This window comes from Lissotriton helveticus, chromosome 9, assembly GCF_964261635.1.
Source record: "Lissotriton helveticus chromosome 9, aLisHel1.1, whole genome shotgun sequence".
NCBI classification, from domain to species: domain Eukaryota; kingdom Metazoa; phylum Chordata; class Amphibia; order Caudata; family Salamandridae; genus Lissotriton; species Lissotriton helveticus.
Genome location: NC_136070.1, coordinates 950,971,284 through 950,995,141, shown reverse-complemented (window position 1 = coordinate 950,995,141; position 23,858 = coordinate 950,971,284). Strand labels below are relative to the sequence as shown.

Genomic DNA, 23,858 nt, shown 5'->3' with positions numbered 1-23,858 from the left:
TCGCCAGTATCTCGATGGTGAGGGTGAATAGGAGGGGGGACAGCGGGCAGCCCTGTCGCGTGCCACGTCCAATGTGGAATTCGCGGGACAGCCTCCCATTAACCCGCACCCTCGCTCTCGGGCCCGAGTAGAGTAATTGTACCCACTGTAGGTATTTGGGTCCAAATCCAAAACGTTTGAGGGTCTCCATCAGGAAGGGCCAGTGCACAGCGTCGAACGCCTTCTCCGCGTCCAGGGAGAGGAACCAATGGGGTTCAGCCCTCTCAGAGACCTCTTGCAGCCAGTTGTGGGTGCGACGGAGATTGAGCTTGGTCGCCCTATCAGGGAGGAAGCCGGACTGGTCCAAGTGGACCAACTCAGTGATGACCTGTCTCAGGCGCCTAGCCAGAACTGTGGCCAGGATTTTTGTCTCTACATTCAACAGGGAAATTGGGCGGTAGGAGGCGCAGTCATCTCTAGGCTTCCCCTCCTTGTAGATAGGCACAATAACGGCCAGTGTCAGGTCGGGAGGGAGGCTCCCCGCCTGGAGGGATCCTGTAAAAAGGTCTCTCATGCGACGTCGCAATAAATCGGCCGTTCGTTTAAAAAACTCAGCCGGGAAGCCGTTGGGACCCGGTGTTTTCCCAGGTTTCAGGGCCGCTATGGCTTCCGAGAGCTCCTCCATCGTTAAGTCCGCCTCTAGGGCTGCCTTAGCTTCGGTGGACAGGTTAGGAACCTCCATGTCCCCCAAATAGTGTTGGGCATCCTCACTGTCGCCCAGGTCCCTGGCCCTATAGAAGTCCTCATAGTAAGTCGCGAAAGCCTCCGCTATGTCATCCTCCGTGGTCGCCCTCCCGACCCCCACGCACGTGATCTGTTCTACCCATCTCGAGGCGCGCTCCTTCCTGCTCAGCCAAGCTAAAAGTTTACCGGACTTGTCGCCCACATCATACAGCCTATGCAGTGTCGCCAATGCCTGAGTGCGTGCCTCGTCTGTGGCCAGTTCCCGATACAGTCTCTGTGCGTCAAGCAGTCGTCGAAGGCTCGCCTCCTCCTTCTGTTGGAGGTGCTTCGCTTCTAAGGTGAGAACATTCGCCTCAGTGTTCGCTATCGCGCCCTGCAGCGCCCACCTGGCCTCTCCTAGCCTACTCTGGATGCGGTCCCGGAGGACCGGTTTCATCGCTTCCCACAGAGTGACTCCGGAATCCACTGATCCTTCATTTTCGGCCAGGTACACCCGTATGTCTGCCCGTATGCCCCCAAGTATTTCTGGCTTTTGGATGTCCCATGCCGATAGTCTCCACTGCGCCCGTCTCCCTACCTTCCCCCGCCCCAGGTGTACATATAGTGGGGAGTGATCCGAAATCCCTCTCGCCTTGTATTCCGCTAGGTCACCCACCGTTATCTCTTGCCGGGCCACAAAAACATAGTCGAGCCTAGAGAAGACCTTATGGGCCCCTGAGTAGAATGAATACATCTCCTGTGTAGGATGAAGCCATCTCCAGACGTCAGTGAGGCCCATGGTCTTCATGAGCCGAGCCAGCGCTGTTGCGTGGTCCCCCATGTGTGACGACCCAGATCTATCGTGGTCGATGGACATCACATCGTTGAAATCCCCACCCACCACTTGTGTTGTGTCCGCCGTGTCTAGCAGGATGGCAGTGATCGCCTTAAGTGTGCGTGATTGTAGCTTGGGGGGGGCGTATACAGACAGAATTGTGTAGCTGCGTCTTTTCCACATCCCCTGAACACCCACATATGTGCCCTGTGTATCCAACCAGGTGCGAGTAACCGTGAAAGGCAGCGCCTTTTTTATAAGGATCGCGACCCCCCTAGAGTCCGAGGTGTATCCTGCATGTGCCAGCACAGTGTACCTCCCCCTCGCTATGAAGGCGCAGTTATTACCTCTCAGGTGAGTTTCCTGTAAGAGGATAATGTCGGGTGACAGTCTCTTGAGGTAGGCGCTGACCAGACCCCTCTTAACTTTGGACCCCAGGCCATTAACGTTCCAAGTGAGCACGGTGATCCCTGTATCATGTCTGTGCGGAGTATCTAGTGTACTTGCCATGTTTCAAGACAACGTCTTTCCCGAGTAGGAGCTCGGCATGGGAAAGACCCCCGGTGTGGGTTGGTAGAGCTCTGCTGCTGTGTGATGGACTACCCCCCCCTCTCCCCAACTCTCTCAACAACCCCAACGTGGGGTAACACTGTAACCAAACCCCATCCCACACCCCCCTCCCCACCTCCCTCCCCTTCCAGTTGCATCCCAAACCGGGCCTCAACTATCCGCGGGAGAAGGCCTGTCGCCCTCCCACACATCCCACCCTCAAGAAACAGTAACCAGCGTTAAAAACACAAAAACAGTGGTGGGGACGTGCCGACTTGCTTGCTCCGCATCGCCGAGCCGCCATCTTTTCCCGCTCCCAGTGTACCTTAGTTCACGAGTGTGAGTCTTGTGTGTCCACAAGCCCCTCATGGCCTGTAGAGTCTTGTTCCAGTTGCCGGATTTCCTTTGCCAGAGGGTGCAACGAATCACTCCTTGAATCTTCCTCCTCCCCTCCGGATGTGCGGCCTTCCGATTCCTCCACCTCGTCTTCCTCAGAGCGGATTCCATTCCTCAGGTTACCAACTCTCGAGCCCGCCACTGAGTCGGCGCCCGGTGACAGCGATCTGCCCCGTCTCCCGTCCTGCAAGTTCCTTGTCCTGTATGGAGTCACCGGCGTCTTGTTCTGTGTCCTCCTCATTCTACGACGCTGCGGCTTCGGTCTCTCCCATGCCGGCTGGTCTCGCAGTGACCGGTCGAGCGCTGCCCGACCCGCCGCCTCCCTACTATTCAGGATAGGGCGCTCCTCGAGCCACTGCCAAGCGTCGTCTGGGTGTGAAAAGAAGATGGTTTTGCCCTGATAGATGACCTTGAGCTTGGCCGGGAAGAGGAGCATATACTGGATATTGAGGGATCTCAGTTTTGCTTTTACAGCGTCGAAGGAGCGGCGTTGTTTGGAGACCTCCTGACTGTAGTCCGGGAAAATCATTATGGTGGTATTTTCAAAGCGGATCTCGCCCATGCCCCTGGCTTCCCGTAGGATCAGATCTCGATCTGCAAAGTTCAGAAATCGCGCTATGACCGGTCGTGGTCTCGCACCCTCCGGTGGCTTGGCCAGAAGCGCCCTGTGCGCCCTCTCTATGATAAAGCACGAGGAGAATCGCGCCGTCGGGAAGGTCCTTTTGAGCCAGTCGAGGAGGAAGGCGGTCATGCTTCTTTCTTCAATCCCTTCTCGAAAGCCCACAAAGCGTAGGTTGTTCCGCCTTGACCTATTTTCGGCGTCGTCCACCTTCCACAGGAGTTGGCGGTGGGAGGCCTGGAGTTCTGCCATGTCCTTCTTAAGTTCAGAAACCGATTTCTCAGTGTCTGTCAACCTTGACTCGGCTACCGTGACTCTGTCGGTCAAGTTTCGGAAGTCCTGGCGTAACAGCGTCACTTCGGACCCCACCTCCCCAATTTTGGTTTCCAGGGCCGCTCGTGAAGCTTGGATGTCCGTCCTAGACGCCTGTATGGCCTCCAGTAACATATCCGTATCCTTGCGTGTGCCAGAGTGTACGGGTTGTGTGTCCACCATAGGTCGCGGAGCAGCGAAATTGTCCATTGGGCCCTTGCTCCGCGTCTTAGGTATCGTGTCCCCCTTGCCCATGCCTGGGTCGTTCAGATGCCAGGAGCTCCTACGCCGGAACCCCGCTCCTCCGTGCTACCGCTTCACTTGTCCGTGTATCAGGCTTCGCCCTCGCGATGTGGGGCCCACCGTCTCTCCACCTCTGGGGCCGGGCTCTGGTCGCAGATTCACCCCGGCTGCAATACAGGAGGGGGCCCCGTCGTTGCCCCTCTCCGTGCCGCGGGGGCCAGGGGGTGCTCCTCAGCCTGCGCCTCGTGCGCGTCCCCCCCGAGATTCTCACTGTCTCAGTGCCGGATCACCAGGCGTGGGCACAGGCGGTGTGGTGCCGGCGGTGACATCCAGCCGCTCCCGAACCGGAGCGGGCCACAGGGGTTCCAGGGCAGTAGGAGCAAGCCCTCCCCCTCTAGGCAGGCCTCCGTGGTCTTTCGCGGCTCGAGGGCCGTCTCTCTGTGGGTCTTCAGTGCGCGGCCGCCATATTGGTAAAGGCGGGCGCCGCCACCGAGATCAACCCCAGTTCCAGGCACTGGACAGGTGCGGCCCTCCTCACCTCGGTGGAAGGCTCACCGACACTCCGTCTCTGCTCCCGGGCACAGAATCTGCACAGCGTCGGGATCAATGCGGGGATCTCGCCGTCGCTATCTCCCCATCACCACGACGGTCGCCATCTTGAGTAGGTGGTCGTCGGTCACCTCTGTCCCGCTCCCGTTGTCCGGCGGAGGCGGTGTGTGATCGTCCGCCCGGCGGCCGAGCACCCGATCAAGCCTCTATCAGCCCGCAACAGCTATTTGCGGGAATGCCGGCTCTTGGCGCGCGCCTCTTTCTCCTGTCTCCCAGGCCGTCAGGACGATCTCCGGGGCATAGAGGAGACACCGTCACATACAATGGCCAGGCGGGGTCGGCTCCGTTTCGGGACTGCAGCAGCCCTTGGCAGGTGTCCGGGCGTCAGTTCCTCACTTTTGGTGGCGGTTCTGGGTCTTGGGGGATAGTGAATGCCGGATAATTAGCGGGCTCGGCCGGAGCTCTGTTCAGGCACGTCTAGTCGGCCATGTTGCTGGCCACCATATGCAATTCAGTCTTGACCCTGTGCCCAATGTCAAAGTCGCCAGAGTTGGCGCTGCTTCATCTGCAGGTAACATCAGGGTTGTTGTCCGACTTGGGCTTCTCGATAAATGTACCCAAATCTCACCTGGTGCCCTCTCAGCACAACCTTTTCATAGGGGCAGTACTGGACACTACTGTGTCGAGCTTTCCCGCCTCCGCGGAGGATTTTCAACATTCAAGAGAGGATTCCTTTGTTTCACGATGGAGCGGTTGTTCCAGTCCTGAAGGTGCTACGACTGCTTGGTCTGTTTGCATCCTGCATACTGTTGGTCAACCATGCACGCTGGCACTTGAGGGCACTCCAGTTGTGCCTCCACAGGCAGTGGTATCAGCACAACGAAGATCTCTGGGAGATGGTCAGAATCTCCAGAGACACTTCAGCTGAGCTTTCTTGGTGGAGTGTGCAGGGCAACCTGTCTCAAGGGAGGCCCTTTCAACTTCCTCCACCAGTGGCCACAGTGATCATGGATCCCTCCACTCTAGGGTGGAGTGCTCATCTGGGGGATCTGGAAATCAAAGGTCTTTGGTCTCCGGAGGAAAGGTTGCTCCACATCAACCTTCTTGAATTGCGGGCAATAAGTTTGGCTCTCAAGGCTTTCCTTCCCGCCCTTCGCGGTCAGTCGGTTCAAGTCCTAACGGACCACACTACCACGATGTGGAACATAAACAAATAGGGAGGCGGAGGGTCGTCTCTGCAGATTAGCTCTGCGACTCTAGTCCTAGGCTCAGGATCATCCGATTTGTGTATTTACAAATCATCGGCCCGGGGTGCTGAAAGCGCGTGGGGACAGTCTCAGTCGGCAATTCTCGGCTGATCACAAGTGGAGGCTTCATCCAGAGGTGGTCTATAGCATCTTCAAGATGTGGGTTTTCCTCGGTTGGACCTTTTTGCCACTCGAGACCGCGCAGTGCCCGTCGTTCTGCAATCTCCAGTTTCTGATGCGTTGAGCGTTGGGGGACATGTTTCAATTGGATTGGGGCTCACAACTCCATTACGCCTTTTCCCCCATACCCTTGATTCCTCGGTTTCTGAGGAAGATTCGCCAAGACCAGGCCCAAGTTATATTGATCGCCCCAGAATGGCCTAGAAGGGTGTGGTACACACCCCTTCTTCACCTCTCATCGCACCCTCCGCTCAGTCTTCCTCTCAGAGCAGATCTTCTATTGCAGTCGAAGCGGCAGGTTCTACACCCCCACCTCCAGAGTCTGCACCTTCATGCCTGGAGATTGAGTGGGGCAATCTGACTTCTTTCTATCTCCCACCGGATGTAGTGGATGTTATTTAATCATCCAGGAGACACTCCACCAAATCTGTCTATTCTTGTAGATGGGCCAGGTTTGTGAAGTGGTGTGGAGAGAGTTCCATTGATCCTTTGAAGGCCCATTTATCGGATGTACCTTTTCACTTTCTTTAGCCCAGCAAGGTTGTGCTGTGGCGACGGTTAAGGGCTACTTGTCGGCCTTCCTTTTTTTGACGGACCAGCTGGCTTTATCAAAGTCCCCCATTGTTATGAGGTTCATTAAGGGCCCCACCAATAGTTTTCCTCCCACTCCCTTCATAATGCCTCAGTAGGATTTAAATTTAGTTCTTACATTTCTGATGGGGTTTTGTTTTGAGCCTCTTCATAGTTGTCCTTTGAGGCTGCTTTCTTTTAAGACAATTTTTCTGGTGGCTATTACCTCGGGCGGAGGGTAAGTGAGCTGCAGGCTCTTAGTTCTAAGCCCCCTTTCAACACTATCCATGCAGACAAGATGGTTCTTAGGACAGGGCTGCTTTCCTGCCTAAGGTGGTTTCTCCTTTCCACCTGGGGCAGTCTCTTACATTGCCTACCTTCTATCCTCCCCTTCACCCTTCCAAGAAGGAGGAGAGACTTCACCACCTGGACCCTTGAAGGGCGGTCAGCTTCTAACTGGACAGAACCAAAGACTCGAGGTTGGACGACCAGCTCTTCGTTGGCTTTGTGGGGAAGAAGGGCAGTCCCATCCAGAAGAGAACACTATCCAGGTGGATTATCTTGTGCATGAAGATATGCTATGCCCTGGCCAAGAAGGAGCCTCCTGAAGGTATCCAAGCTCATTCTACTAGAGTGAAGTCTTTCACATCTACTTTTGCCAGAGGTGTCCCTGTAGTGGACATTTGTAAGGCTGCAACATGGGCCTCCCTCCACACTTTAGCAAAGCCTTACTGCGTGGATTCTGAGGTGAGGAGGGATGGTCATTTTGCACCTTCTGTGCTGCAGGACATTTTGGTATGAGAAGGTGGACTTCCTCCTCTGGGAGAGGGGCTGCTGTGGGATTCAATTCAAAAGGTGAGGAATCCACAGGCAGATGTATCCATCAGAAGAACTAGTTACTTTCCTTCAGTAACGCTTTTTCTGGTGGATACAGTATCTGCCTGTGGATTCCTCACTGACCCACCGTCCTCCCTGTTGTCCACCTTCATATACCAAAAATGTTGTTATTGTTGGACATGGATGTTTTCCTATGTCTTTTGCTTGCCATACTGTTGGATGTTAGGAAATGCTTTGTTTCTTTAGCTTTTCCTCTTTAACTGTATACTGTGAAAGTTTCTGCAGGATGCTTGCCCAAGGATAATTTAAAAGGTAAGGAATCCACAGGCAGATACTGAATCCACCAGAAAAAGGGTTACCGAAGGTAAGTAACTTGTTTGTGAGGTTAAAAATGACATCCATAAACCTTTAAAGAAAAACCAAAGGTGGTGATAGACGGAGCGTTGACAATACAAACACTCACCCCCAGTCAACTGATCTGGGTTTAATCCATCACCGTTCTTTAGCTCACTCCGCCACCCCAGTTCAGACATGGCCATATGCAAATCAGTCTGACCCTGTGCCTCATGGGAACAGTCCAGCCCGAACTGCCAAGCCATGTCTTCCCTGGACCGGAATCAGCTTCCCAGGACCGGTTTCTAGCATTACAGCCGTCTTCAGCCGGGCTTGCTTGACTCCAGTGGCAAAGTGAGCAAGGGACTCACGTCTGAGCATACCCTGCCAACTTAGGGCGAACAAAGAAAAACCAAAGGTGGTGATAGACGGAGCGTTGACAATACAAACACTCACCCCCAGTCAACTGATCTGGGTTTAATCCATCACCGTTCTTTAGCTCACTCCGCCACCCCAGTTCAGACATGGCCATATGCAAATCAGTCTGACCCTGTGCCTCATGGGAACAGTCCAGCCCGAACTGCCAAGCCATGTCTTCCCTGGACCGGAATCAAGCTTCCCAGGACCGGTTTCTGGCATTACAGCCGTCTTCAGCCGGGCTTGCTTGACTCCAGTGGCAAAGTGAGCAAGGGACTCACGTCTGAGCATACCCTGCCAACTTAGGGCGAACAAAGAAAAACCAAAGGTGGTGATAGATGGAGCGTTGACAATACAAACACTCACCACCAGTCAACTGATCTGGGTTTAATCCATCACCGTTCTTTAGCTCACTCCGCCACCCCAGTTCAGACATGGCCATATGCAAATCAGTCTGACCCTGTGCCTCGAGGGAACAGTCCAGCCCGAACTGCCAAGCCATGTCTTCCCTGGACCGGAAACAAGCTTCCCAGGACCGGTATCTGGCATTACAGCCGTCTTCAGCCGGGCTTGCTTGACTCCAGTGGCAAAGTGAGCAAGGGACTCACGTCTGAGCATACCCTGCCAACTTAGGGCAAACAAAGAAAAACCAAAGGTGGTGATAGACGGAGCGTTGACAATACAAACACTCACCCCCAGTCAACTGATCTGGGTTTAATCCATCACCGTTCTTTAGCTCACTCCGCCACCCCAGTTCAGACATGGCCATATGCAAATCAGTCTGACCCTGTGCCTCATGGGAACAGTCCAGTCCGAACTGCCAAGCCATGTCTTCCCTGGACCGGAATCAAGCTTCCCAGGACCGGTTTCTGGCATTACAGCCGTCTCCAGCCGGGCTTGCTTGACTCCAGTGGCAAAGTGAGCAAGGGACTCGCGTCTGAGCATACCCTGCCAACTTAGGGTGAACAAAGAAAAACCAAAGGTGGTGATAGACGGAGCGTTGACAATACAAACACTCACCCCCAGTCAACTGATCTGGGTTTAATCCATCACCGTTCTTTAGCTCACTCCGCCACCCCAGTTCAGACATGGCCATATGCAAATCAGTCTGACCCTGTGCCTCGAGGGAACAGTCCAGCCCGAACTGCCAAGCCATGTCTTCCCTGGACCGGAATCAAGCTTCCCAGGACCGGTATCTGGCATTACAGCCGTCTTCAGCCGGGCTTGCTTGACTCCAGTGGCAAAGTGAGCAAGGGACTCGCGTCTGAGCATACCCTGCCAACTTAGGGTGAACAAAGAAAAACCAAAGGTGGTGATAGACGGAGCGTTGACAATACAAACACTCACCCCCAGTCAACTGATCTGGGTTTAATCCATCACCGTTCTTTAGCTCACTCCGCCACCCCAGTTCAGACATTGCCATATGCAAATCAGTCTGACCCTGTGCCTCGAGGGAACAGTCCAGCCCGAACTGCCAAGCCATGTCTTCCCTGGACCGGAATCAAGCTTCCCGGGACCGGTATCTGGCATTACAGCCGTCTTCAGCCGGGCTTGCTTGACTCCAGTGGCAAAGTGAGCAAGGGACTCACGTCTGAGCATACCCTGCCAACTTAGGGTGAACAAAGAAAAACCAAAGGTGGTGATAGACGGAGCGTTGACAATACAAACACTCACCCCCAGTCAACTGATCTGGGTTTAATCCATCACCGTTCTTTAGCTCACTCCGCCACCCCAGTTCAGACATGGCCATATGCAAATCAGTCAGACCCTGTGCCTCATGGGAACAGTCCAGCCCGAACTGCCAAGCCATGTCTTCCCTGGACCGGAATCAAGCTTCCCAGGACCGGTTTCTGGCATTACAGCCGTCTTCAGCCGGGCTTGCTTGACTCCAGTGGCAAAGTGAGCAAGGGACTCACGTCTGAGCATACCCTGCCAATAGTAAGGGATGCCTGCTGGCTGATGCTGTTAGTCTTAACAGTGGCTTTTTACACAATCAATCATCAGATATTTACCAAGACGTTTTAAACTTAAATATTTTTTGTTTGGGAACTGTTCCAAGAATGCAGACTCCTGCTCGTAAATCCTCAAAGGCCCTTGTGGAGGACCACAGGACTCCATTCTTGCCTTATTCATTTTCACTTTATACAAGGAGGCACTACAGGGTACGTTGAGGGAATCTGAGGTGTTCATCCTCCAATACGAGTGTGACCTACAATGTACATAAAAATCACAGATTTCAAAAGATATCCTCACCTTAAAACACTTACTAAGTCAAATTCAAAAATGTATGTTGTAAAGTTTCCTGAAATTTAAATCCAGAAAGGGAGAAATCATCTTGTGAACTGATCTAAAATGTGGAGGTTTCATGTCCAAACTAAATGAAGACCTCAAACAACAGTGGTTCCGGGTTGCATTGATCCCGTGTACGAACTGATATAACGGACCTGTACTCATTCAAGTGTAATTTCTCTTCGTAATCCAAGCCACTGCTTTTCAAAAATGATTACACAAACACTCTACTCATTGAAGCTATAAAAACATCTTGGATACCTCTAAAAGGCCTCCTTCATTCCCCTGATCGTCGCACACTAAACAACAGAAAATGTGACCACATTACCCCAATTTTGAGAGGCCTCCATCGTCTCTCCGTGGAAGCAAGAATTACATTTAAAGTCACCTGTCTGAACTTCAAAGTGTTAAATGCCCTTCTATATCTCTCCAGTGGCAGAAAATCTCTGAGGCGCAAATAAGTCTTCCTTATAAAAAAGCAAGAAATGTAAATCCTATCATGGTTATCACTGATCTGTCTCTGTAGCGTCCCCCATACTTTGGACCTCTCTCCCTGAACAGATTCCGACAAATGTTAGAACTCGGTTCTTTATGGGGAAAAAAGCCCCAATTTTCTTTTTTCTTTCAAATCAGCATTTATGTTATTAAATTAAACATTTGTGACTAGCCTAAAACAAAATCACTTAGTTGCTCTTGAAAATCACTAGTCCCTATTTTCTTCCCTAGCTACTCATCTCCCCTAAGCTCAAAGATTCCATGTTGATGCAACAGACGGTTGATTCTTAAAGTTAATTGTACACATAGGGACTCTTGGGTATTGTTGCTTTAGTAAGTGCTTCAACACCTTTTGGGTAAAGTGGTGCTGTATAGGTATTCTAATTAAATAAACATATTAAAGGCTTACAAAAATACACAATGTTTTTCAGGCAAGCCACTGGGACATTTACGATAGAAAACATTCCATCCCATTTTAGGTGCAGCAAAGGGGGAAGCCAGATTTTCCCAGTTAAGATACAAACCGACTCACCAGCATCACAGGAAAAGTAAGAAGCTGCCATGACTGTTCTAAAATCCCAGTGAATTAGAGAGGTGGGTGGGGTTCGAGGGGAAGCACCCCCGGTTGACGGTAAAGGATCACGTGAAAATAGCAGTGATCGGTGCCTGTCTTACTGTGTGCAAAGACATAATCCAAGTGAAGTTTTTACCTTGTCCAAAATAGGCCCCACAGGCCAGGGTTTCCTTAAGAAAAGAGGCAGGACCAATCATGCACTTTGCCAAGAGTATGGAATGTCAGGAGCTTTTACACAAGGTGCCTGTGTCTGTGGATAAATGAGAAAAACAAAACTTCCTGTAGAGGCTAGCCCTGTTAAACCCTTTGCACAGAGGGGGAGGCGCTAAGATTTTAATTAACAAAAGTTCTAAAATTAAGGTTACATGAAGCATGTTTCCTAGGGTCGGTCACCTTCATAGACCTGGACTGTAGAGGAGAGAGGGACAAATAAGTAAATGATTAATCAACTGGGAATTGAATGGACCTGCAACCACAGAATGGTAAATTTCTGTGTTGGAAAAGACAGGTAAGCTGCATGACTTTTGGTGTCTCATACTGTTGTTGATTAGGAGATAAACTAAAGAAGCTATTATGTACTCATAATCTCTTGTTGACTTAAACCCCAGGGAAAGGAGAATAAAGAGCCGAAGGATGAAACTGGTGAGGAAAGACTGAGGCGACGGGCGTACGAAAGAGGTTGCCAGAGGCTAAAGAAACGCATTGAAGGTACTGATTGTTCTCTGAAGAACATAACCTTTGTTGTTCTCATTTTTGACAGTCCGCTTGAAGCTGATATATATGATGAATATGCTTAGCTTCATCTCCTAGCTTCTGGCAGTTCTTCCTCCTGATTAATTTTCTTTTACGATATCTGCAGAAGCTTTATTGGGCTCTACATCCCAGGTACATGCACAGTGGTTCCATAAACTCTTGTGAAGTTATATGAGTAGGGAATACCTTCTCTGATGTAAGTGGAAGATACAAAGCCCATGTGGTTTGGAACTAGTAAATTCTGGAATGCAGAAGGATTTAAATTGTTGCACTAATGGAAAAGAGTATCATTCTTAATAGGTAAAAAAACATTTAACACTTATTAGCCAAATAGGAATCCGGAGAGCATATTTCTTGAAATTTTGTAACACTAAATAATTTAAGAAAGTCTGACGTAAAATGGTGCAGCAAATTTAATAATTTGGGATAATTGAGGATTTAAAACAAACCTTTTAATGGAACCCTGTTTTGATCAAGTCAGGTATTGTCAGAAATATTTTAAATTTACTAAAATACTATAATGTTTAAATTAGAATTAACAAACTGGATTTTCCAGGCTTGTGTATTGTGGTCATTCATAGAGATGGTGGTTTATGGTATTACCTGACCAGGGCCTAAGTAATCAAACAAACCTGTGGTTTTCTTTGGTAAAATAGGTCTCAGTACAACTGAATAAAAATCACTCAAAGCTATTGAATGACCTTGAAATGTGACATCAGTGCTGAACATTTGTAGAATTAATTGGGAGCACCCAGAGGATTTTTGGATATGCCTTTCTTCTATGCATAAATAAATAATAAATGTCCGATATGAAGTTTGCATAAAACCATAGATGTTACGTATTCTAGTCTGTTTTTAAAAGTGTTGCAACCCGAGCTGTCCCAGCTTTACATGATATGGCTAAGAAAAGTGAGATATTACACGGTTACACACATCTTTTATTGCATTTGCAATTTTACTTCTTAAGATTCATTTTAAGGCAACCCTCATTTGTTTCGGACCTTATCTAAGAAAGATTAAAATACACTTCTCTTTTTCTTAATTATATTCTACTGCAGTCAGAAAAATGCTAGTGTCTTTTCAGAAGAATAAATCAATGTATAGCTCAAAGCCTACAATGGAAATGCCTAACATTTTGTAGGACTGTGCAGGAATACACATATGTATTTTTTAAGTGGACTTTCCTCCCCAGCAGATTTCATGTCATGAACCCTTTAACAGCCTAAAGCTAATCCAGAAGATTTTTTATAATAACAAATTTTATTTGGTTATTCCAGTGAGATTTGGGCCATAGCCCTGCAAGTACCTGTAAGGAATCAGATAAAGCAGGATAACCGGCATTTTTTCTTTTAATTTTTAGAAATTCTCTTTTATTGAAATTACATAACACATTATGATTATTTCTTACAGCAGATTTGTCCAATCACTAAAATCAGCCATTGCCTTAGATAAGATGTAAACACGAGCAAAAACGAAGATGCAGGAAGTCCGCTCTCTAGCTCGACTATCCTAGCCCTTTCAAAACGTACCCGATAGTAGAGTTCTGCTACTTCCGGGTCAAAGAAGGCAGCTATAGCGCAACGCGAAGCAACGAGGAACGGAGCTTGAGGTACAATAATGAATCCCAAAACAAACTGACCTCAAAACCGCAAGTATGATAATACACTTTTTTTATTATTTTTTTATTTTTTATTACATTTTTTATTGAAAATTAACAACAACAATAACATGGTACACAAGGCAAAAATAGATTGGAAATACAGTCATGGGTCCACGTACTCGGCGCTTCAGCAATGTAGCACACATAATACAGCACAGTGTTTCAAGGGGAGGGGGCAGCGAGGAAACCAGCAGCAATACAATGTAATTAATATTAGGAATGTCAATCAGGGGGACAAGGTGGCATCAGGAAACAAATCTTGAGGAGGGGTACATATATTGCCACGATATGCGTTCCATTGCGACCAGATTCTATCCCACTTCTTGGACCGTCCCCGCGACAGATAAACAGTCTTCTCACGAAACATGCACCAGTCCATATTCTCCGCCCACAATGCTACAGTCGGAGACCTATGGGAACCCCAGAGCTGTGCAATATCTCTTTTGGCGATAATGTTACCAAGGGTCGCCCAGGTAATCTGTGCCGCATTGTAGTCGTTGGGCTCCCAGACATTCAGGAGGCAGCGCCTAGCCTCTGGCAGCAGCGCCACCCCAGTGACTCTCTCCATTACAACATGCACACGGGACCAAAACTCAACCATCTCCGGGCATTCCCACAGAATATGAAGAAATGTACCAGTCATACCACAGCCACGCTTACACAAATCATCAGAAGAATATCCCATGCGTACCAGACTCGGGCCGGTGACATACACACGGTGGAGGATCTTAAATTGAACAAATCTAAGGCGTGCAGGTATGGCAACTTCTTTTGGCGAGGACAGGGCGGACTGCCAGTCCTCATCTAATTCCAGACCGCCGGCAATCCACGAGGCCCTCAGGCGCACAAGCAGGTCAGCCCTGTTATAGATCAGCTTCTTGTAAATTAAGGAAATAGTGCTGTCGGGCACATGTCCATCAAGAATACGATCCTCAAGGGGTGAGGATTCAGGGATAGCTGTACCCACAGCAAAGATCGACATTAGGGCATGCCGGACGTGAGCGTACCTGAAGAATTCCCTGTCCCCGAGTTCATACTCCGCCTTAAGCGCAGCAAAAGTCTTAACATCACCTTTGGACCAAAGATCCCCCACCTTAGTGCTTCCGATCATATCCCATTTGTCAAATCCTTTCGTTCGCCATAAATTACTCAGACATTCAGAGTCATACAAGGGGGTCGCTCGAGTGAATCGATCCTTCCATCCAAGGCCGCATTCGCATCATGCCACACACGTACCGCAACTTTAGTTGGGCCAGTCAGTGATGTACAGAGCCTCCTGGAATACAGCGCCCTATTGAAGTTCCCCCCTGGCAGAAGGTGTTTATCCATTGCGAAGGCAGGTGCGGGACCGGGAACATACGTTGCGTGGTTGACCGCACTCAATTGGGAGGCCCAATAATAGCGCCTGATGTCAGGAAGGGCGATGCCACCGTCATACCACGTTAGCGTGAGTTTAGACAGAGCAACGCGTGCACGGCCATCCCAGATCAGTTGCCGTTGTAGACTCTCCACCTCCCGAAAGTAACGAGAGGGAACGGGGTCAAACGAGTTCTGGAGCGCATACAAAAATCTAGGCAGCGACATCATCTTAAAGAGAACCACACGACCTAGCGGTGACAGTGGCAAATGACGCCAACGTGCAACATCCAACTTCAGCCGTTGAAGAGGGGGCAGCAAGTTGCGCTCATACCGAACGGTGGGGTCTAAGGAAACATATATCCCCAGGTACTTAAAACCGGACTCAGTGACTTGAATCGGGAATCTACGAGGCAATGGGGGGAGACCACCGGCCAAAACATAGACACAGGACTTAGTCCAATTAATAACGAGTCCCGAGTTCTTCCCGAAGGAGGTAAGAACATCGAAGAGCACGTTTAAGGATTTCTGAGGGGAAGTTAGATATAGGAGAATGTCATCCGCGTATAGCAAGACACGATCCTCGAAATCAGGAGACCACCGAATGCCTTTTATGGAAGGCTCCCAACGGAGCCACTCTGCCAATGGTTCCAATGCGAGGGCGAAGAGCAGAGGAGACAGCAGGCAACCCTGCCGAGTGCCACGTCCGAGTGTGAAAACACCGGACGCCTTCCCATTAACCACCACCTGGGCAAGGGGCTTCCCATAGAGAAGTTTCACCCAAGCGATGAACACGGGGCCGAATCCAAATTTTGAGAGGGCCGCCCAAAGATAAGGCCATTCGATAGTGTCGAAAGCCATGGTAGCATCAAGGGAAGCCAAAATGGCCGACTCAGTGAGAGTCCCAGCCCTCGCGAGAACTCCATGGAGACTACGAAGATTAAGGGCGGTGTTCCGATGAGGAATGAAACCGGACTGATCCGGATGGATCAGGTCCCCGATCACCTTAATCAAACGATTAGTTAACAATTTAGCAAAAATTTTGGGTTCGGCGTAGAAGATATAGGCCTATATGAGGCACAGCGATCCCGAGGCTTTCCCTCCTTGTGAATTACCACAATCGTGGCAAGTCGCTGATCAGCGGAAGGGAACCCGAGTCCAGAGCCTCAAGGAACATAGCCTTCAAGTGGGGCGCCATTTTGTCGGGTCGCAGTTTGTAAAGTTCGATGGGTAGTCCATTGGGGCCCATTGCTTTGCCTGAGCGGAGGGAACGTATAGCCTCCGCTACTTCATCCACCGTGAGGGGTGCATCCATGAGGTCTCTGTCATCGTCGGAAAGGCAGGGCAACGAAATATCGCGAAGCAACAACCGGGAGTCTTCCTCGTCCCTGTCGCAGACAGAGGCATACACCGTTTGAAAGTGATCAACAAAACACTCAACAATCCCAACAGGGTCAGTAACACACTCACCATTCAGCCTCTCAATCACGGGGACAACACGATCCGCTCTTTCCTTCTTGTCAAGCCAAGCAATCAATTTACCGGCCTTGTCACCCACATCATACATCCTGCCCTGTTGCTCCCTGTGCATCACCTTGGCCGCGTCTGTGACGACGGACCTATAATCGGCCTGCTTCAGACTGAGGGAATGCATTTTTAAACGTGTTACTCCTGTGTCAAGGTCACTCTCTAGTGCAGTTATCTCAGTTTCCAGGCGCACAAGCTCCTCATTTTTAGCCTTTTTGGCAGCGGCAATCAGTGAAAGAGAATGCCCACGAATGAAAGCCTTAAAAGCTTCCCACAAAGACACAGAAGAAGAAACAGACCCCACATTGTCATTAAAGTAGTGATCCACGGCTTTAACGAGTTCAGAACGAGTTTTTGGGTCACGAAAGTACCAGGGGTTAATAGGAGCCACTCTGCCCGCGCTGCCCACACCCATCGCAAGCCGAAGCCACAAGGGGGAGTGATCAGAAATACCCCTGGGAAAATGGCGAACCTCATTGATGGAGGAGGATTGAGCCGATGGCATTAGAAAATAGTCCAACCTAGAAAGACTACCATGTGCCCCAGAATGGAAGGTGTACTGAAGCTGTGTAGGGTGCAACAACCGCCAGCTATCGACGAGCCCAAAGGTATCAAGGAAGTCACTCAGCCACATCTGGGAGCTGGCCAAATCCCTGGGGGGAAAACGGTCAGATGTACCAGAGACAACAGAGTTAAAATCCCCTCCGAGGATGAGAAGGCCCTCAGGCAACCCCAGTAGGACCCCACCCAAGTCGGCATACGTGGAGGCCTGAAGGCCTGGGGGGATATATACCGAAAGTATGGACAGTGTCTTCCCTTCCCATCTACCCGTGAGCGCAGCATAGCGCCCTCTATCAAGTATAACTTCATCAATTTCGAGGGGGAGAGAGGTCCGAATAAGAATGCCAACCCCCCTGGAACCAGAGGTGAAACCGGAGTGAGCAACTAGGCGGTATCCACATCTGTTCATGGCTCGACACGTATTCCCTATAAGATGCGTTTCCTGTAGAAGAACGACATCGGGAGAATGGCGCCTAAGGAACTGCAACACCACCCCTCGCTTTATCCTGTCTCCCAACCCATTAACATTCCATGACCGTAGTTTCAACTCATTACCCCCATCTCCAAGAAGAAGCAGAGCGCCCCGACACAGAACCCGAAGACCGAGACAATTAAAGAAAACAGTTGAATGCCTTGTGAACTAAAACAACCACACACACCCCCCCCCCCCAACTGAAACCCGTTACAACACCCCCCACCCTGCACCCCTGCGTTAGACTCAAAATCCACCCCAACTTGCAGTGTGCCTGTAGCCCCATGAAGAAACTAATCTACACAAAGAACCCCAGGGGAGGAAGAGACCCCTCCACCTCCACCACACCAGGCCAATGTGAAGGAAGAACTAAAGAATCATTGTCCAAACTCAGCTGGAGAAGTTGAAAAGTTCAGACGTCGGGATCCACCAGTCACTCCTGCTCCGGCAAGCCACCGTCGGCTCCGCCGGGGTGCTCAGTTCGATCATCCTTTTTTGGCAAAGAATCAAGCCAGTCACTGACACTGTCCGGGCGATCGAAGAAAAACGTTCGTTCCCCATACTCAATACGAAGTCTGGTCAGGCACAGCATGGCGTACTTGAGGCCCAAGTCGCGTAGTCGTCTCTTGACTCCCTGGAATCCCATTCTCTGCCTCTGAACGAACGGGGTAAAGTCCGGATAAAAGTTCACGATGGCATTCTCGAACTTCACAGGGCCCTTGTCCCGAGAGGCTTGCAGGATGGCATCTCTATCCCTGAAGTGGAACAGTTTAGCAATGATAGGTCTCGGGGGGGCAACCCGGCTGGGCCTTTCCGCCAGGAATTCAATGTGCGCGCTCGACCGCAAAGAACTTAGTGAGTCCGGCGGGAGCAAGATAATTGGTGATCAGATCTTCCACCAGGAGGTCGGTTGCAGAAGCCTCGGGATTTTCAGGGACCCCAATAATGCGCACGTTGTTGCGACGGGCCCTGTTTTCATAGTCCTCGAGACGACGGGCCAGAACATCCCAGGAAGAACGCAGATTCCCAATCTCGGTCTGAATGTCCATGACATCAGTGGTCAGGCTGGAGGTCTTCAGATCTAACGCCTTGACCCTCTCATTAGTCTTTGCCAGGTCCGCTCTAATCAGCGTAACATCCACGGCCACCGTGTCGATCTTGGAGGCAAGAGCCTCATACTGTTGCCCTAATGGAGGCCTCCATGTTGGTGATAGCACTCATCACGTCTTGTAGCGACACTCCTGGTGTCGTACCGGAGGCAGCCTTAGGGTCACCAGGCGTACGGCCAACACTACTGGGGGAACCCTTCAATTGGGAGTAATGATCCATGATATTCGTCTGGGTCTGTCCCCCTCGGTGAGGCGTCTTGATCTTGCGTCTCTCCGTCTCGGGTCTGGCGGCCATATTAGAGATAGGACCCCTCAGGGGTCCGTGCGACCTGGTGAAAATGGCCGGCCGGGATGTGGTCAAAAACAGTGAAATCGGCCAAAATCAAAGTAAATGCCAATAGCGCAGACTAAATGGCAAAACGCCAGGAGGACACACCACGGTGCGAGGGCATCAGGCAGGGCCAAGGGTAGATCCAAGCAGCGTTTCAGCCGATCATTGCCGGGAGTAGGAAAACGAAACTGAAAGTCAGACAGGAGACCGCTGGAGGGGAGACCCCTCTGGCCGATGTTATTCAACTAGTCCCAGGCTGGCAAAGTGGCCGAGCCCCCGGTCTGGCCACGGGGCGGGCCGCAAAGTTTGAGACAGCATAAAAGTGGATCCCAACGTCCGATTTCAATTCGTCAAAGAATGTCGGGATCAGCAAGAGTTCGTCTTCAAAAGCCCATCTTCAAAATCAGGATGTTAAGGATATGTGCGAAGGGCGGCGCGGGTCTCGGGAGCCCTCTGCTCACACGACCATCTTGGATGTCCGCGAAGCTCCTCCCCCTAACCGGCATTTTTAAATTATTGCAATGCCTGCAAAACATGCAGGGTACACAACGTAAACAATATGAAGACTGTACTAGACTCCAGTAATCGTACAAATGATACATTCATAGAGTGGCGGGCTATTACATTACATGGAATGACTTGATCAATGGAGATGTACATATATAGTGATTTCTGTTGGGTGTCTGTAGGGGGAGATCAATGCCACGATATGTCACCCAGCGGTGCAAATTTTCCTGTGTTTTTGGGGGCAGGCACGGGCCAGAAACATTGCAATCTCTGCACCTATACATCTGTCTAGCTCGGTCTTCCACTTGCCTATAGTCGGGGGCAGAAGATTTTTTACCTACCCAAGTTCCTGGGCACCAGAGGGATATGTTGCTGCCCCAATTGTGGATCTGTGTAGTGTCATGATTGAAACTATGAAGTTGCTTCATAGTGGTAGCAAATGTCTTACAAATCCACATTGTATGTTAATGTGGTATCAAGGCACTGTTCAAGAGGTAAGCACTTGTGACCTCAAACCTTGTGTCACCACTTGCTGGTGGCTTCATTTCTGATGATTTTTGTGCTGGCTCTAGACCTTATGTACTGTGCCCTTCTTTGAGAAGAAGTCCAACATATTCACTCACAGAATATTGACTCACAGGAGCCACAAATTGAGATACTCTCACAACATGTTTGTTCTTTTCCTCATGTTGGGTTCAAGTTAGAAGTCTTTGAAGTATGTCCTGTTAAGAATTTTCTGAATCTTCAGGAGCGGTACCAAGTTTACAAAGGTACAAAAGCATGTACGTTTCTCACCACAAAGATTGACTGGAGATTAGATAAGTTCTTTCAAATCACAATGTGGCCATTGTTTACGAGTTTTTCTGACTGAGACCTGTAATATACCTTTGGGTGCCACCGCTATCATTTTGGTTCCAGCCATATCAATTATGCCCCGTCTTTGTACTGCTCGCTATGTCCTCAGACCCATACATTCTCATTAAGACTGATCTGATCAAAACGCAATAAGTCGTAGGACTCTTCCAAACTAAAGGTTGATGCGTTTCGGCCATAATCATTTTAGCTCACCTCAGGACTAAGGAAGACAAGAGAACTTGAGCTGCGCTCCATGACAAGAAAAGAAACTAAAGGTAATGGTACTCTCCAAAACTTCACCCACATTGTGGATTCCTGTATTCACAGAAATGCCTCTGGGCACTTATTGTTAAACTCCAGAAACTTAGCCAGCTAAAGCTTCCCGGCACTTTAGGAGGGAGGAATCGAGGAGAAGAAGAATTCAGTCTTTCTTGTAGGTTAGACTGTCCGATGTAATGAGTGCTCGTAGAAACTATGAGGAAGCTTTTGCCAGTTTTGTTCAGCAGTTTCACAATCTCTTCACAGAATCAGTGGAATATTCAAAGCTCTTAAGTATGGTGGTCATAAAGTGTTGTGAAGGGCCTTAGAAAGGTAGTTGACCATTGGAGTCCAACGTGCCTTAAATGCAAAGTGTTAGTTTTTAATGTTGTAAGTTAAACTTTTCATCGCTATTATGTTCCAAAGTCTCCCATATCATTTGCAAATCGACAGTCTGCTTTCTACCAGCATAGGACAACCCCTGGTGGCCCACTGCCCTTGGCAGCCCCCCACTACCACGGACAACACTGGAAATCTCGACATCATACTCTACTCCTCCTTCTCCATGAACCGACAGGCCAACACTGTTGCCTCCAGTTGCTTCAACACCCTCCGCATCCCCCGAAAGAACTTCAAATGGACCCCCCCCCCCGAATCAAGGAAGACCGTCACACATACACTCATAACTAGCAGACTGGTCTATGGAAACGCTCTCTACGCCGGGACTAACACTCAAGACCTCCACTGGCTCCCCGTCGAGAAGAGAGTAACCTTCAAGATACTCGCCCACGCCTATAAATGCCTCCACATGCCTCCACAACACTCAACCTCAATATCTCAACATTAGAATCTCCTTCCACGTACCAAAGAGGAACCTCCGATCCGCCGACCTCGACTGAACCCAAACCCCTGCACATCCGCAGAACAAGAACAGGTGGAAGAACCTTCTTCTACTTAGCAGCTTAGACCTGTAACAAACTCCTGATCGACAGCAGACGGGACCCACCCTGCACAGCTTCAGAAAGACCCTCAAGACCTGGCTCTTTGACTGACCGGAGCTGCACACTCCCCTCTCATCCCCATCCCCAGTGCCTTGAGACCCTCACAGGTGAGTAGTGTGCTTAAACTCCCTGATTGGATTGAACCCATTTCCCTTTCTGTGGCCAGTATCCTGCCCTCCATGGCTATTCTGCGGGCTAGTCTTTCAAGAAGAATCTCCGTGATTTCTTACCCGTTCCTTGAGTGACATGAGCCATCCTCACTAGAGGCAGGTGCCCTTGGCACATTGAGACGGTTGCCTGGTACAGGGACCCCAACCTCCATTTCTGGTTGAGGGGGATTTGATCCATCCTCATTGTCACTTTCCCCACCCAGATCTTCAGGGTTTGGGGCCTCATCTGAGGAATGGGCCTGCTCATACTCTGCCAACAGCTTCTGAAGCGTTGTAGAGGTAGGGTGTGAGCCAGTTTTAATCTTGTATCCCTTGCAGAGGGTCATTAACTGCGATAATGCAAACTGCAGAAAGGGGGTAAGGTCGAGCTCCTTAACCCCTTCCTCTAAGTTACTCATTATTCTACTTAAGTGGAGACCTTTTTTGGAACTAGAAAAATTTCTAACGGAAAGCTTTTCAGTCCTAACTAGTCAGATATTAAATTCTAAACAGTTTTTAAACACGGGTACTTAACCAAGGCCCTAACATACTTTTAGAAATTTTGAAAAAAGAAACCAAGTGCAGAGGATCCAGTTTGTCCCCAATTGGTTTACTGAGGCTAAAGTAGATAATTCTAACACTCTCTTTTGTGGTAGTGTGGGTGAGCAGTTGGTCTTATCAGAGGGTAGCTCTAAGCCTTTGTTGTACTCACAGAGGCAATAAATGAGACGCACACTCAAAAAATAAATCCGAGACCAAATTAGAAAAATAATGCTTCTTTTTATATATGTTTCAAAACCAAGAACTTTGTACAAAGGTAAGTACTTTTTGCGTTATCAATGTATTTTCTCACAAATAACCGTTTTAAAGATGTGCACCTTTATGCACAATGCAATCCTATAGAAGGAAAAGTCATACAAGCAATAAAGGTAAGTGCAGTCTGTTTCAGGGATTTACCTTCTTATTTTAGAGTAGTGGTGGGCCAAAGTACTACCAGCAGTTCTTCGCGAACTGCCCGGGTTTCACCAGGAGCAGGGTTCTCATGAGGTTGGTAGCTGGGCGTGCTACGAAGATGGGGGGGTGACCTAAAAATAGGCTGCACATGGGGACTTGGCGACAAGTCAGAGTTCCCAAAAGGGGTCTTGTCGTAAGGGGTCCTCGAGCTAGGGCGCACAGCCGGTTCATCGGTACCCAGTCCGACCCCCTCGGGAGTAGAGTGGTTAGGTTGGCTGGGCTGGGTGCACATGGCTAGGGACAAACCCCCGGCAAGGGCAAAATCAGGACCGCTGGGTCATTCACAAACTGCGTGTCAATGATGCTGATGTCCCTCGATTGCTTCTCAGTCGGGGTGCAGTGAGAATCTGAACTTGACTCTCACTATTGTTCTTTGGTGTAGGGTGTCCAGTACCCCTGGGGTTGGTGCTGCACGGCTCCGGTTGGTCGTGGTGTCGTTACACTCGGTGGGGAGACAGACTTGATCTTCCAGTGCAAGAGTACCTTCACCTTGTCATCTGCGGTGTCGGTCGGACCAGGGAGCTACTAGGCAGGGGTCCGGAGTCTGCAGGGGAGTAGCTCCTCTACTCCTAGGGAGCCTGTAGGCAATTACCGAAGTGTTGACAGGCTACCAAAGGCTTTGGTGGATCTCCAGCTTGCAGAACAAGTCACTCTGTCATGATTGTCAAGCTTGCAAGCATGCAGGGTTTCACACCACAAATTCACAGCTCTTCTGCAGTTCTCGCTGGGCAGTGATTCTTCATCATCCTTCTTTTCTTGACCCGTTGAATCTGAGTTCTTGCGTTCAGGGTGGCCACCTAAATACTCAATTTAGGGGCTTTACAGCGGAATGGCAGGTAGTTGCCAATGAGCTAGCTACCTTTAGGGTGTCTACACCCTCTGTATGACCACTTCCTGTGGGAAGTGGGCATAACCCTGGCCATAGAATACTAATCCTGCCCAAATCAAGGTGGGGTCCACTTCAGCTGGTCCACCTTAGGGGTAGTGCCAGCTGAAGGTGGGCTCGCCTCCTAGTTTTACTTATTTCCCCACCTGTCTTGACTCCAAAAAATAGGGTCAGGACAGGGGGTCTTTGCATCTCCACTATCTGGAAAAGCCTGGGTCGCATAAAAAAGGTGGCAGGGCCTTTGAAGTTTCCAGCCCAGGAAAGGCTTTTCT

The 23,858-nt window shown here is 49.8% G+C and overlaps 1 protein-coding gene across 3 annotated transcripts in view; it reads left to right on the top strand.

Annotated features, from left to right (window-relative positions):
• RNF123 (ring finger protein 123) overlaps positions 1 to 23,858 on the top strand; it is a 1,600,675-nt gene that overhangs the window by 439,223 nt on the left and 1,137,594 nt on the right. For all 3 annotated transcript variants that reach the window (XM_078661207.1, XM_078661208.1, XM_078661206.1), the window contains exon 17: positions 11,756 to 11,855. In XM_078661207.1, coding sequence (XP_078517333.1) covers positions 11,756 to 11,855 — 100 coding nt within the window. The remainder of the gene's footprint in view (positions 1 to 11,755; positions 11,856 to 23,858) is intronic.